Source organism: Monodelphis domestica, chromosome 2 (assembly GCF_027887165.1).
Source record: "Monodelphis domestica isolate mMonDom1 chromosome 2, mMonDom1.pri, whole genome shotgun sequence".
NCBI classification, from domain to species: Eukaryota; Metazoa; Chordata; class Mammalia; order Didelphimorphia; family Didelphidae; genus Monodelphis; species Monodelphis domestica.
Window position 1 is genome coordinate 490,449,714 of NC_077228.1, and position 15,650 is coordinate 490,465,363.

Genomic DNA, 15,650 nt, shown 5'->3' on the forward strand with positions numbered 1-15,650 from the left:
CAAATGAAATTTTAAGACTTTCCATTTCCCCCATTTTATTTTTCAATTAATGAGCATTTATTTTATCTCCTTCTTGTCTGCTCCCAATTAAAAAAAAAATAGAACCTTTGAAACAAATATACATAGTTAAGCAAAACAAATGCCTATATTTTTTTTTTGTTAAAAAATGTATATCTCATTCTACATCTTGAATCCATCATCCCTCTACTATGAGGAAAGAGGGAGGTGATACAGTTCATTATTATTAGTATTATGTAAAACCCTCATCGTCTGCCTTAGAATCAATACTGCATATTGGTTTCAAGTCAGATGAGCAATAAGGGTGAGGCAATGGGAGTTAAGTAGCTTGTCCTGGGTCACACAGCTAGGAAGTGTCTGAGATCAAATTTGAAGCCAAGACCTCCTATCTCTAGGCCTGGCTTTCAATCCAATGAGTCACTTAGCTGCCTTCATGAAATAGTTGATTACTAATCTTCTTGAATCATGTTCATTCCATTGATAAGGGTTCTTAAATCTTTCAAAATTATTTTTAATAATTTTGTTATTATAAAATTTTTTCTCCTTGTTTTGCTTACTTTAATCCACATCAGCGAATATGTCTTCCCATATTTTGCTGAACACATCCCCTTGATTATTTCTTATATCACAATAGTATTCCATTATAAATAATGCCATACTTTGCTCAGTCATTCCCTAATTTATGTATACTCCCTTAGTTTCCAGTTCTTTGCTACTACAAAAATATTTGCTTTAAATATTTTTGAATGTATGACTCCTTTTTCATCTGCCTTTTATCTCTTGTGAGGAACAGACCGTCTAGTGGTATCACTGGATCAAAGGATATGCATAGTTTAGTGATCTTTTGAACATAGGTGAAAACTGCTTTCTTCTAAACTAATTTATAGGAAATTATGGATTGGTGCATTAATGGGCCTATGTTTTCATTATCTTTCTAACATGTTATTTTCTTTTTTTTGTCATCCTCACCAATATAATACATCATCATTAGTACTAAGTTCATTCTCTTGGTGGCTTTAATTTTCATATTTCTTAGTTATTTGCAGCACTTTTATTTTCTTATGGCTATTGATAGCATTCGTGTCTTCCTTCAATATGTGTGTTCATGTCTTTCAATCAGTTATTAATTAGCAGATGACATTCTCATAAATTTGAATCTACTTCTTTATCTTGGAAGTGAAATCTTTATCAGATAAATGTTCTACAAAGATCCCCACTTCTTCTTTTAATTGTCCCCCTTCTAACTCTAGTGGTATTGCTTTTATTGTCCATTATATCTTCTGTGATCCTCTTTCTCTTTTGTTGGATCACAAATTATTCACCCATCTACAAATATTAAAGTTCTTCCTTGCTCCTCTGATTTGTTATTGACCCTTTATAGGCAAGTCATGTATCTATCTGGAACTAATTTTGATATACTGTGTGAAATGTTGATCAAAACCTAGTATCTGTTATATTGCTGTTTAGTTTTCTTAGTAGCTGAGATCCTTGGGTTTATTGAATACTAAGATACTATTTGCTTCTGTATATTGTGTACCTAATCTATTTCATTTATTGACCTTTCTGTTTTTTAACCAGTATCATTGATTATTACTTTAGATTATAATGTGAGATATATTACAGCCAAGCCTAATTCCTGCCACTTTATTTTGGCCTTAATTTCCTTGAAATTCTTTCTATTTTGTCCATCTAGATGGCATTACTTATTATTTCTTCTAGTTTTATAAAATAATCCTTTGATAACTTGGTAGGGCTTTGGATAAATAAAGTAATTTGGGCTAGTAGTATTATTTTAATTCTATTGGCTTGGCATACCCATGAATTAATATTCCTTCCATTATTTAGTTTCATTTATATACCTATAAATATAGCTTTTCTTGTAGTTGTACTCATCTAATTGCATTTGTCTCTATAGTTAGACTCACAAGTATTTTACACATTCTGTAGTTATTTTAAGTTTTGCATCAATGTATATGGCATTCCAAATTTCTCTTTCTATCTCTTCCTACTGATTTTTCTCCATAAAATACAGACATATGGATGACTTATGAGGATTTATATTTAATGCTATGACTTTGCTGAAGTTATTAGTTACTTATTTTAGTTAAATCTATGGGATTCTTTATACCATTATATCATTTGCAAAAATAATTATTTCCTCTTATACTTATTCTCTAGGTTTCTTTTTCTGTATTATTGTTTTAGCTAGAATGTCTAACATTATATTAAATAGTATTGGTAATAATGAAGCTTTTGTTTTAGCCCTAATCTTACTGGAAAGGCATCAAGTATATTCCTACGACACATAATACTGGTTCTACAAAGCCTATCTTTATTTTATCAGTTCTTAGTACTTTATCATCTCTGGTCTTCCTCCTCACCAATGCCTCAAAGAATACTTCTCTTCCTTCAAGATATCTTTTAAAGACCACTTTCTGTAAGTAGCTTTTTCTGATTTTTCTAGCTGCTAGTGCCCTCCTTCTGAAACTTTCTTATATTCAGCTGTATTTATAAATTTTGTCTTTCCCATTAGAATACAAGCTCCTTGGGAGCAGAGATTGCTTCTAATGAGGGAGACTATATATTTTACATTATATACAAATACATTTAAATATTACATACATATGTATATTATATGAGTACATACATATTATACATGGTTCATATAACCATTAATAAGACCATATTTCATATGATAAATATATAAATATATTTGCCTGTGATATCATATGCATATACACATATATGATAAATATAAATTATTACAGTTTTAAGTTATAGTAAGTTAAAATTACACTAATTTCTGGACACCCTTTAGAACTTTTCAAACTTTAGTCATTCAGCAAGCATTTGTTGAATACCTACTGTGTGTATTCTGAGTGTTGGAGACACAAACACAAGGAATAAAACAATCTCTATTCCCAAAGAGTTTAGAAGAAAATGAGAGATGAAATGTTATATGGGAGAAACAAAGAGAAAGCCAGTTTGGCTGGATTATAGAATGAAGATAGAGGAGTAATATCCAATGATACTGGACAGATAGGTTAGAACCAAGTTTTAAAGGTCTTTAAAAGCTAACCAGTGGAGCTTATATTTGATCTTAGATGAAGACTTACATGAACTGATGCAAAGTGGAGTGAGCAGAGCCAGAAGAACATTGTACAAAATGACAGCAATATTTACTGATGAACAACTACGAATGGTCTAATTATTCTCAGCAATTCAGTGATCAAGACAATCCCAGAGACTGATGATAAAAAATGCCATCTGTCCTCTGAGAAAGAACTGAAGGAGTCTGATTGCCAATTGAAACATACCAAATTTCATTTTCTTTCTTCTCGTTTTTTGAAAAATTTAGATCCCTCCACAAAATGACTAATATGGAAAAATATTTTGCATGATTGCACATGTAAAATCTAAATCAGGTTGTTTACCTTCTCAGGGAGGGTTGAGGGGAGGAAGGATGTAAGGAAAGAGGGAGGGAGGAAGGATCAGAAAAAAGAACAGAATTTAGAAGGCAAAACCTAAAAAATGAATGTGAAAAAAAATTTACATGTAATTGAGGAAAAATAAAATATTAATTTTTTTTGATACTAGATTTAATTAGGGAGCCACTGGAATTCACTGAAGAGGAGAAAGACATGGTACACTTGAAGACTTTTGTTTTGGCAACAGTATAGAATGACTTGGAATGGGAAGAGACTTCAGGCAGAGAGACCAATTAGGAGGCCACTAAAATAACCTTGTTAAAGGTGATGGGGACCTTAACTAGCATGGTAGTTATTTCATTAAGAAGAGACATCCATAGGAAATATGGTAGATGGAGAATTGCAAGATTTGTCAAATGATTATGAATACAAGGTGAGGAAGAACAAGGAGATGATGGTAATGCCAAGGTTATGAAGCTAGGAGACTAGAGACTTAAGCTTGTACATTATGCTTTTAAAAATAAAATGTACATGTATGAGATTTCCTGTGAGAAATGACTTTTGTACACTACATGCTCAATAAAGTGATATGGCAATCAAAAAAGCTAATGAGATTTATTTACCTTCTGAGTGGTACCAATACTGAGTGGTCATGGGCAGGCAATGGGGTTAATTAAATGACTTACCCAGGCTCACACAGATAGGAAGTGTTTGAGGTCAGATTTGAACCTAGGACTTCTCCTCTCTGGGCTTGGCTCTCAATCCACTGAACCACTTTGCTTCCTCCAAGCCGTGTGATCTTAAGGTTCATCATTAGAGATAGAGTGTCCTAAAAACCTCTCACCTGGACTATTATATTAATCTCCTAACTGGTCTTCCTGCCTCCAGAGTCTCCACTATTTTCCATCCCCTCCAATTCATCCTGTACACAACTGCCAAAGTCAGACTCAAATCAGACAGCTACTACCTACAGAAAAATCTGTAATTGCTTCGTGGGCTCTCAAGGATAAAGTACAAACTCTTTGACTTGGTATATAAAGCTATTCCTTCACAACATAGTTCTTCCCTTCCTCTCTATTCTTCTTTTATATTACTATGCTTCATGTTTTTCTCCTTTTAAATCATATTGACTCACTGTTCCCAAAACCTATCCCACAGTTTTATTTACTTTTATTGCTAGCGCCTAGCACAGTGCTTTATAAAAAGGAAGTGCTTGATAAATGCATGTTAAATAGAATTGAGTGAAGTAAACCATAATTACTCTATATTTATATATTCACTATCTTTAGCTGTGGTCAGATCACTTTTGCAATACTTTCTGCTGTTCTGTTTACATTTTATGAAAGTTGATGGCAAGCACAATGGAATCCAGAAGAGGATGGAAGGGGAACTAGAGAACATTTAATTCAAGAAATATTTGTTAAATTCCTCTTAATTTGAGGATTCTGCAGTAGATGTTGGATAACACAGAGGAGAAGGGAGTAAGCATTTATATAGCACCTACTATATATAAGGCACTGTGCTAAGCACTTTTTTACAAATATTATCTTTCAATCCTCACAATAACTCTGGGACGTAGGTGCTATTTTTTAATCCTCATTTTACAGGTGAAGAAATTGAGGGAAAGAGAGACTTGTCTAGGGTCACACAGCTAGTAAGTGTCTGAGGCCAAATTTGAACTCAGCTCTACGTGACTCCAGACTCGGGACTCTATCCACTGTGTCATCTAGCTGCTTCTACAAAAACAACATAGTCTTTATTATCAAGGAGTTTATATTTGGCATATATGCAGATAAATATGCATAGAATAATTTGAGATGGGAGAAATATTATTAAACTTATGGGTTTTGGTTATAATTAATATGGAATTTCAATTTCATTCATGTAGAAAAATCCAAAGAAATGCCTTCCTCCAAAGTAAACAAGCAACTATTTTACTTCTGGCTTTAAAGAGAATTGCCTGGGACACTGAGAAGCTAAATGACTTACTCAGAATCACAAATCCAGTATGTGATAGAAGCCAGACTTAAACTCAGGTCTTCCTGGTTTCCAAATCAGCAGCCACTACAACAGGTAGACCATCTCTCAATCATTACCATCATCAGCCTCATCACCCCCATCATCACTGTCAATTTTTAGGGAGGACAGGAACTGGAACTATTGGCTTAAATGATATTAGGAGCCCTTATGTAAGGAAAGTCTTTTGACCAACATATAGGTTGACATTTTTTCTTTTTTTTTTTTTTGGTAACTTTTCTAGAATTTTTTTTATATTGTGAAGAATACTCTATAGTAAAACACTGAGGTTAAGTGATTTGCTCAGCATCACACCAGCAGAATTACACTATACACACAATTCTGTTCTCTATCTACTATGATAAGTGTCTCATATAATATGTATAACAACAATAACAACAACAACAACAACAATAATAATAATTACCTTTAGTACATGCCTCTTGTGACCCTGTGCATCATGGTAGTTTAGAATGAGAGGACCTTTCTGGTCTGCTTTTTTCTCTCTCTCATTTTCAGGTAAGAATATACGATGCAGATTCTGTTTAATGGAAAATCATTGTTAGATTTTAAAAAGAGACTTGCAAGATTTTCTGGTGGTGGAGGTAAATGGGATAATCTGAACCAATATTTACCTGTTTTTCAGACTCTGTGAGACAAAGAGATGGCAGGATAGATACAATGTGAGCTGCAATTCGGGGATCCAACCCGTCCTCTCTGGGTGTGGGTGGCATTAAGCTAGGTGGGATAAGCTCATTCTCTGTTGCCACGATCTATTAAAAATATATGTATAAAAGTATGCATTTTACTTCAAGAGAGGAACTGTCCTAATGATCAGTTCTTTGATGAAATTACATAATTCCTTAATTCAGGAGAAGAAAAAATCAGTTGTTGCAAGTAGAGGATCAGTAATTGTGAAAGTAAACACACAAGAGGAAAGTCATGATTATACAATGAGAAACTTTCCTACTACAGAAATTACAATTTTATGGTGTATTTCTTTTTATTTTTTAAAACCTGACCTTATTTCTTAAAAATCTCAATGCTGCATTTTTAAATTTTGCAAGTTACACAGTGAGCAGTAGGTAAAATTCTCATCTAAATGGAGAAACTGAGGTAGCATGGTATAAGTTTAGAAGTTAGAAATACTTGCATTCAAGTTCAAAATATATACTTTGTGACCATGAGCAAATCACTTAACTTCTTAGTGCCCCAGGCATCTTTCTGATACTACCTGTTGCAAAACAACTGCAAATCAATAGAGAGGTGCCTTTCTAAGAGTTCCCATACACCAATGAAATCATTAGTTCAGACAAAAAAGGAAACCATGAAATTGAGTCCAAAAAGATGAAATCTTTAAAAATTTTAAGAAGTTCATGCCTTTGCTAGTGGAGGCATTCTTTCAAAGACACAGACTATTCTAATATTTGAGAAGGGTGGGGAAGTTAATTACCCTATAGCCATCTTAGTTGAGAACCTTTCTGAATTTATCTAGGTTGGTCCTTGGAAATACCATACTCAAAGCCTTTCAAGCTTCATAGGATCCATTAGAGCTTCTGATCAATTGTCATAGTCTTCAAAAGCCACATCCATGTCAAAATGATGTAATGATGTGACCCTTTGGTGTTAGGGAAATACTAGGCTTACATTTGCATAATAAGATAGGGGTAGATCTACAAATATAATGAAAATGACAATATGGTGACATTGGCATTATTTTCATCAATGTTGACACTACTTCTATTAATGCAGAAACCTCAATTCTTCTACAATTCAATAGATGATATCTAAGAACTATTGTGGTCAAAAGCAAATATCACTTTTGTAGCAAAGTAGGTGGTGAGACTTTCTAAACTTTGTGAGGCTGATTCTCTGTTGATCAGAATATAATCTGTCATTGGGTATGTCCTAATGACAATAATACTATATAAATACCATAACTTTTAGTAGATCGTATCAATGTAGGTACAATATCCAATAGTACAAATTATAATCCATCTGTATCTTAGTATCCTTTGAGATCCCGCCAATGACCCCTCAAAAAACCTCTGTTAGGGATGGGGGAAAAGACAATTTTATGTGGGAATGTTAAAAAGGGAATATTATTTCATAGTCTTCCATCATCTCCCACTATTTCAGTCTTCAACTATCTTCTTTCCAAAAGTTTTGAAAAAGGTGGTGCCATAACTATCATATGTCTTTGTCCAGCAAGTAGATCCAGGGTCTTCTTTTTGAGATGGTTTCTAGGCTTTTTTAGCCTTTTTATTAAGACAAATGTTTTGTCAATATTTTATTTTAAAGTTTTTTCTTTTATCTCTTTTATACTTTTTAGCATTTATACTTTTTTAAACTATGCTGCAATAGCTATTTTAGAACGACATCTTCTCAAAATATCCATCCAATCTAGATCAGGATGATTATTGTTATTGGCCACAAGGTCATTCTCCTTCCTTCTCATGGAGTTAGAGAACTCTCTCACTGTCTTACTAATTCTTGCCCTTCTACAAGGGGACTTCCATATTCAAACTTTCTAGTGTCCCAGTTTTTCTTATATCTTGCTGCCCTCTCTTTTCATCTTAGCTCCATTCAGGGATGGTTACATTCTGAATCTTACCATTAGCCACAATTGTTCCATTTTGGTTATTAACCAAAAACTCTTGATGATCCTCTGACCATAACCTTATCATTCCAACACTATCTTTCTGCTGCACTTCTAAATCTATGCCTTGCCCTCAATTTGGCATCTAATTTCTACACTTTCTTATCATTACTCCTGTTCTTAATTCACTTGCCTCTCATTCCAGTTGTGATCTAATAGTTAGCCAATTCAAATCTATTTTTGAAGCCCTCACTCCTTTGTTTTATTTCCCTTCATCCCATGCCAAACTTCAGCACTGTATTACTTTTATTGCTGTTTCTTCTGCTCTTACTCATGTGCTGATGAATGGAACAGGAGGAAGTCACATAGTAGTGATGATGGGTACATTATAAACCATGCTATCCAACTTTATTTGGGATATCATGGCATTTTATTTCTCTCTAATCAGTTCTCTGTCTCACTCCCCACAGAAGCTATTTCCAATTCTCCTTGCAGTACATAAGCCTCTCAGATCTCCTATGTCCTTTTTCAGCTGAAGACCTCACCTCTTATTGAGAAAATTAAGCCCATTTTCTGTGCATTCTCTTTTCTCACCATCTCAAAATTCCTTGATATTATACACTCTCTCTCTTCCTTTCTTTCAGTGCCTAATAAAGAGATGACCTTTCCTCTTGCCAAAGCTTAACTCTTTTGCATATACCCTAGATGTTACTCCTTTCTTCTATTCTAACAGATTACAAACTTATCTTTGCCCTGCTCTCTTCAATCTCCCTCTATAGAATAGAATCTTTCTGTCTTCATACATGTCTGTCACTCCACCCTTTACAAATCCTCACTATGTCCTATCATTCCCTCAAGCTACATCTTTTAAGTCTCTTCCCATTTTCAGAGAAATTACCAGAGAAAGCTCTTTATATTCATTGATTCCTTATCCACTCACTGATTACTTAATTCTTTGAAATATTGCTTCTGATCTCATTACTCAAATTCAACTGCTTTCTTCAATATTACCAAATGATCTCTTAACTGTCCAATTTCATGGTATTTTATGAATCCTCATTGTTTTTGACCTATCAGTTGCATTTGAAGAGAACTTGGAACCCAGTGTATCTTCTCAGGAAGCTAAAAGCCAGAAGAACCAAGATTTCTCTCAAGATTTCCCAAGCTCTTGCCAACTTTACCCCTCATGCATGTAGGGAGCATCTAGTAATGACTCTTTACTAATGAGTAGAGTCTTAGCAAATGGGCCAAAGCCTTGAGTTATAATAGGGTCTATGATCTATGATCAGGACAAAAAGGGACCTCCATCTAAAACAACCCACTCACTTAAAAGATGAGGAAACTGAGACCTAAGTTAAGTGACTTGCCCAAAGATCAAGTAACAGAAAGTAGAAGCACTAGGAACTGAACCCAGGGCTTTTGACTCCAAGTCTTGTCTCCTATATAGATGATTAAGCTTTCTCCCCCCAAAGTAATTTTTATCCTCATAAGGGACTTCAGGGGCAAGTAAAACAGGCATGACTATCAATTAATCTTTGATTTATAGATGATAAAACCAAAGCATAGAGAGTTTAAGTGACTTGCTGGAGGTCATGAAGTTGGAGAAATGACTATGTGGGATTACCCACCTGTTCCAGGATGCAGTTAAGAATCAAAGGCACAGAAATGAATTCTTCAGGAATCTGTTCCATCAAATCATTGTAATATCTCATATCCACTTCAGTAGTGAGGGCACCTATTGTGTACAACAGAAATGATCCACTGCACTATTAAGCTGTGTTCTCCATTAGCATTTCATTCATGAGTGGAATTCACGGCTACACTAGAGTTATTGTGAAGAAGAGGTCAAGAGATACCAGAAAGGAGTTTGGGGGTAATTTCTCCTTTCTAAAGACAATCTTCTGAATTGTTGATCCTTCCATTTGCACACTCAATGTTCAAGCCAATGTGATGGACTACTAGCTATTCCCAAAATTCAACATCTCACAGTTGAATGTTTGTGCCCTCCTTGACTCTGCTCATCCAACATGAAATGGAGTTTCACATGTACCTCTTAGAGTCCTTAAATGCCTTCAGGGCTCAGCTCACTTTTTCTGAGAAGTCTTGTTTGATTCCATCCCAACTCCACCCAGGTGCTAATCTTCTACACTCTTTTCTCAAATTTGCTTACATATGCTCATCTGTGTACACTTTGCATCTCCCCAGAAGAATGATTTCAAGGAACTATTTTCTTTCTGTCTCTTTCTGTCTCATCTCTAATTAAGCACAGCACAATGCTGTGTACAGCATAGGCAATGAACACTTGTTTTATCGAAGCTTTGAACTGAACTAAATCTGAACCTGCAATGTTTCATACATACTATCTTGTGGTGGTGATATGTCTTCCAAATGTGGTTTCTTCTTGGTTGAAGCTGCAGCTGAACTTGCAGATGCTGCCTAAAAGAATCACCAAAAAGACACATCTAAACAACTGAGCAAAAAGAAATGCTCTTAAATGCTGGGGATGCTTTTATTGAGTTAATGTTGGTGCTTCCTAACCTTCTGGGTCACTATATAAATGCCACCTAATTAACTGCCTACTAGTAAGACTACAGTGGAGTAGAAACTATCAGAATCATGGTAAACCATTATGGAAATGAACACTTCTTAATTTCCTCACCAACATTATTGACTAATTGATTGATTTTAGGGAAGGGAAGAACTTTAGGAACTTTTCTTATGTGGGACAACCTTAGACTTGGCTTGCCAAATGTTGGGCCATGTTAAATTTATATACTTGTGCTGAATATAGACGAGATCACTGAGAAAATCTTCCCCTATTAAAATGCAGAAATGGGAAGTGAAATTGAAATAAAAAATTAATGTTGCATCATTGTGACGTGTCATCAAATATCCTGAGATAAGAGAGTTGGCAACTCCATCTCATCCCATACCATATTCCTTTAGAGATATGCCTGAGACTACTACTTCTCTTTCCACCACCACCCCCAAAACCCTTGAAAATAGAAATAGAAGGCAGCTGGGTGGCTTAGTGGATTGAAAGTCAGGTCCAGAGATGGGAGATCCTGAGTTCAAATATGACCTCAGACACCCCCTAGCTGTGTGACCCTGGGCAAGTCACTTAACCCCCATTGCCTAGCCCTTACTACTCTTCTGCCTTGGAACCAACACCGAGTATTGATTCCAAGATGGAAGGTAAGGGTTAAAAAAAATAGAACCAGTTTATCTTGGGCATTCTTCCATGTAACATTCTGCCATACTATATAACATCCTTGTTCACAAATCAAGAAAACAAGATTGGCTAAATAGTCACTCAATCCATTAATGACAAGAGAATAAACTACCTCAGGAGTCATAGGGATTTCCGGATGGCTTTTTTCAGTGACTACTTGTGGGACGTTAATAAGTTTCATATTTTCTAAGTAGTTCTGATGTTGCCGCCTCCAGTCCAAGCTGTCATATATCAGGCAAGCGATGATTTCAAAAATTTCAGTACCAAGGGCTAGCTACAGGAGGAAATGCCAAAGGGACAGGCATTAATTTTGTATAATGAGGGAAACTCAGGAAATGTTTTTCTTGCTACCTTATGTTATAATTGTGAAGCCAGCCCCCATTGGCATATATGCTTCTCTTTTCCAGTATTATCATAGTACAGGAAGGTCCTCAGAGCCCCTAATTTTGTGTCCATCGATTTAATTGCCCATAGTTCACCATAGTATAAAAATTGGAAAATGTGGAAAATTGCAGAAAATTAAAAAAAATACATAGTTCATAAATTTCAGATTGCCTACCAAGTGAGTACAAGCTGTAAAATGACAAATTCTGCCAGCCTGGTATATGCTCCATCTCCCTTTGAGATACTTTTCAAGAGAGAGATGTTATTTGTCCTTCATTTTCATAGCAGATCAATCACAGGGTGATATTCTGACTAGAGGATGAAAGGGATTTAAGTGAGACAGAGTTGCAAGAAGTCATCAGTCTCTCTCTTTCTTCCAATCATCAAAATCCAGTGGCAAGGCAAAAGTCAGGACAACTGACAATGGCCTGGGATGGGATGCAGCAGATGGCCTTGGAATCTTCATTGCCTGAGCAAACTGTAAGCACTCCACAGGGCCTGCTTTAGCCACCTTCATGGCCATTGGAACAAATTGCTCTTATCACTCATTCCTCTGAGGGAAGTCTTCACATGCTTGGGGTGGATACCCCCCCTCCCCAATTTACCAACAGGTTTCTGTCCCATTGGTTATCCTCAACCTAGTTTTGCCCATCTGGTGTGATGGTTTTACTGGGATTTGGCTGCTGTACATACTACAGCTTTTTGGAGCCAGAAGTGAGAGTTGAGTGCCTGGTGGACACCAAAAGTGAGTGAAAAATCCTGAAAAGGATTCAGTAAGCCCTTACATCAGAGGTTCTAGTCCTCCTTTAACATTATACTCAGAGAGAGATAGAGAGAGAGAGAGAGACAGAGAGAGAGACAGAGAGAGAGAGAGAGAGAACAGTGCTGAATAATATATAATGTACTTCATTTTTACTGTATTTATGTTGGTAATATCTGTATTTATCAATTAAACTTTATTATATTCATGCATGTATGTATGAAAATCACATTATGTATGGAGTCAGCAAGTGTTCACTTATATACATAGTTTCAGTCATTGGCAGTAGGTCTTGGGATGTATCCCCCATGGATTTAGGGGTCCTACTACAATCAATAATCAGTCATCATTTATTAAGTAAATACTATATTCCACATAGTTCTAAGTGCTGGACACCTGGAGAGCTGGTAAGAAGCAGAGATAATATTTAAATTCAGGTTTCCATGATCTGAGATTCTTTCCACTCTACCAGCCTTCAAGAAACAATTTACTTGTGGTTTGGTCCATCACTAAAGCTTTACCATCTCTACAGCATGCTGCCTGCAATGCTGTCAGTCCCCTCCTAGTGGAACCTTAAGTTCTACCCATGGTTTGTTGAGCTTAAATACTGTTAATATAGAGATACTTCTTATTTACTGAATAAACATATTGAAGATAACTCTGGACCAACCATGGTATTTTGTACATAGAAGTTATTCAATAAATATTTGTGGAATGAAGAAATTATGTATCAATCAATATAAATATTCAGGATAGCCTCAGAGAGAAAGCTACTAACCATCTTTTCTTCATCTGACCAGTCTTCAGGAAAGAGCTCCTCCTTAACTATATGTTCAAGCCTGGCAATGTCAAAGAGATTAGTTTCAGGTTTCCCATTATTCAGAATCGGTTCCAAGAATTTCCAGAAAATTTCAAGATCTTTCACGGATTTATCCCTCTTCCGTTTTTCACTATCTACCTCTTTTGATGTCACACCTATAGATAGATAGATAGAAAAGTAAAATGTTTTCTTGCTTAGTAGGAATTTGGCAAAGCACATATATTACTTGGCACCAGAATATTTCAGGAAGGACATCATTCTGTGGCAAATTCTGGAATGGACCTCTCTGTAACCTAGGCAACTTTATAATGTAAATTGTAAAGCATTGCCACTCTACCTTGTTTAAGGTAGTTCTCTCACTAGGAATTCCCTGTACTGAAAAAATCACAGACCCAGTTTTAAAAAAATCAATTAAAATATATAAATCAGCCTTGATGAGCTTCATGTAAAGCAATTTGGGATCAATTGAAAATATATAAATATGCATATATGTGCATGTATATATGTTGTTGTTTTGTTCATCTTTTGTTTTGAAGAGGACCAATGACATCACAAGGTTATGTTTTGATTGGTATGTAAATTGGATTTGCACAACAGCTGCCAACCTCACTGTCTCTTTCAGTCATCCAAGCCTAATGGCAAGACATTCTGACATATATATGCATACATATCCATAAACACAAATATATATATATATATATGCACATATATATATATACCCAGCATAGATATAATATGTAATTAAAAAACCCCTATCTTCAATCTCAAAATCAATACTGTATGATTATGAACAACTCGGAGGGATTTACAAGAAAGAGCACTATCCACATTCAGAGAAAGAACTGTGGGAGTAGAAACACAGAAGAAAAACAACTGCTTGATCGCATGGGTCGATGGGGCTATGATTGGGAATGTAGACTCTAAAGGATCACCCTGGTGCAAACATCAAAATCAATACTGTATATTTCTTTTAAGGCAAAAGAATGAGAAGGGTTAGGCAATAGGAGTTAAATAACGTGCTCAGAGTCATACAGCTTGAAAGTATCTGAGTCACATTTGAACTCAAGCCCTCCCTTCTCTAGGCTTAGCTATCAATCCACTCAGCTACCTACTTGTCCCTAATACAGTATATAAATTAGATTAAGTGAGGCACAAAGTTGTCGGCTTCACTCTTCTAGAGTTATCCAAGTTTCAGTGGCAAGACATTATGATTCTGTTTGTCTGTCTGTCTCTCTTTCTTCCCTCCCACACTTCTTTGCAAAAAAGCATCACAAAAAAGCTCCTCTTTAGGGAATTGTTCTTCAGTAAAAGGGGATTTCAATTTTTAAAAGGCAGGTTATTTGCCAGTTGAAATAGGAAAAAAAGGAGCTCATAGATGAAGGAGCTAAGGATCTGCTTAAGTTACCACTATTTTCTGTACATCAAAACAGTATTTGCAATAGCAGCAACAATAAGTAATGTTCCAATTTGCAGCTGCAAAAGAGAAAGCCGGGCATCCAGTAACATACTCTCTGACAGAAGTGATGACTCATTTTGCTGGGTAGTTCCAGACAGGTACGCCTTCAGAGGTTCATAATTATCAGTGCATAGCTTAATCACATTGGACACAGGGACCCCAAGCTCTGTCAGAATTGCCAGTAACTGCGGATTGTGAAAGCCTGTGATGATAAAGTAATGTTCGGCACCATCATCTGGTTCATCATCTGCTCAAAAGAGAATAAAAGAAAGCAGGATATCACGAGACGAGAGAACATGTGAAACAAAGTTCATTCAATAGGCATTCACCATTCCTGCTCTTTGCCCAGAGGAGACCCATTGGCTGAAGCAACATTAAGTACCCTGCGTTTCCTTTCTGCCATTCTGGACGAGAAAGCCCAGGCAATTTTACAAGCCCCCTGATTAGGTGTGCAAATGTAATATATGTGCCACAGGGGATGAAAGTCCTGCCCCTGAGAGATGGAGAGTAATGATGACCAGTTTATTCTCACATCTTTGTTCAACATAAAGCCTTAAGCCTTTTTGTGCCTAATATTTTTGAGGAACATCTGGGCTCACTCTTGAGTTATGAGCAGCTATAATTCTGTGGGATTTTATAACTTGAGGGGCAGGGTGCTTACAGAATAGGGAAATAGAGTGTGTGGAACTGCTTCCTGCAAAAGGGCTATCTATATTTGTCTGAGCAGAGATGGTTGCCAAATATTAGGTCAGTGGTCATCAATTATTTAATTCCATATTCACTTAGTTTATTTTTACTTCAATGTTTCAAGTATCTGTGGTTTCATTAACTGGCTCATCCTTCCAAAAAGGTATATTATAACTCAGAGGGAAGGGGCAGCTAGATTGCTCAGTGGATAGGGAACCGAGGCTAGAGACTGGAGTTACTGGGTTCAAAT

At 35.9% G+C, this 15,650-nt stretch overlaps 1 protein-coding gene across 3 annotated transcripts in view; it reads right to left on the minus strand.

Moving 5' to 3' along the window:
* SPAG17 (sperm associated antigen 17) overlaps nt 1-15,650 on the minus strand; it is a 285,233-nt gene that overhangs the window by 166,973 nt on the left and 102,610 nt on the right. For all 3 annotated transcript variants that reach the window (XM_056819265.1, XM_007485278.3, XM_007485281.3), the window contains exons 6-12: nt 14,766-14,960; nt 13,216-13,412; nt 11,406-11,567; nt 10,422-10,497; nt 9,690-9,796; nt 6,098-6,235; nt 5,890-6,003 (exon numbers count right to left, since the gene is read on the minus strand). In XM_056819265.1, the coding sequence (XP_056675243.1) occupies nt 5,890-6,003; nt 6,098-6,235; nt 9,690-9,796; nt 10,422-10,497; nt 11,406-11,567; nt 13,216-13,412; nt 14,766-14,960 (989 nt within the window). The remainder of the gene's footprint in view (nt 1-5,889; nt 6,004-6,097; nt 6,236-9,689; nt 9,797-10,421; nt 10,498-11,405; nt 11,568-13,215; nt 13,413-14,765; nt 14,961-15,650) is intronic.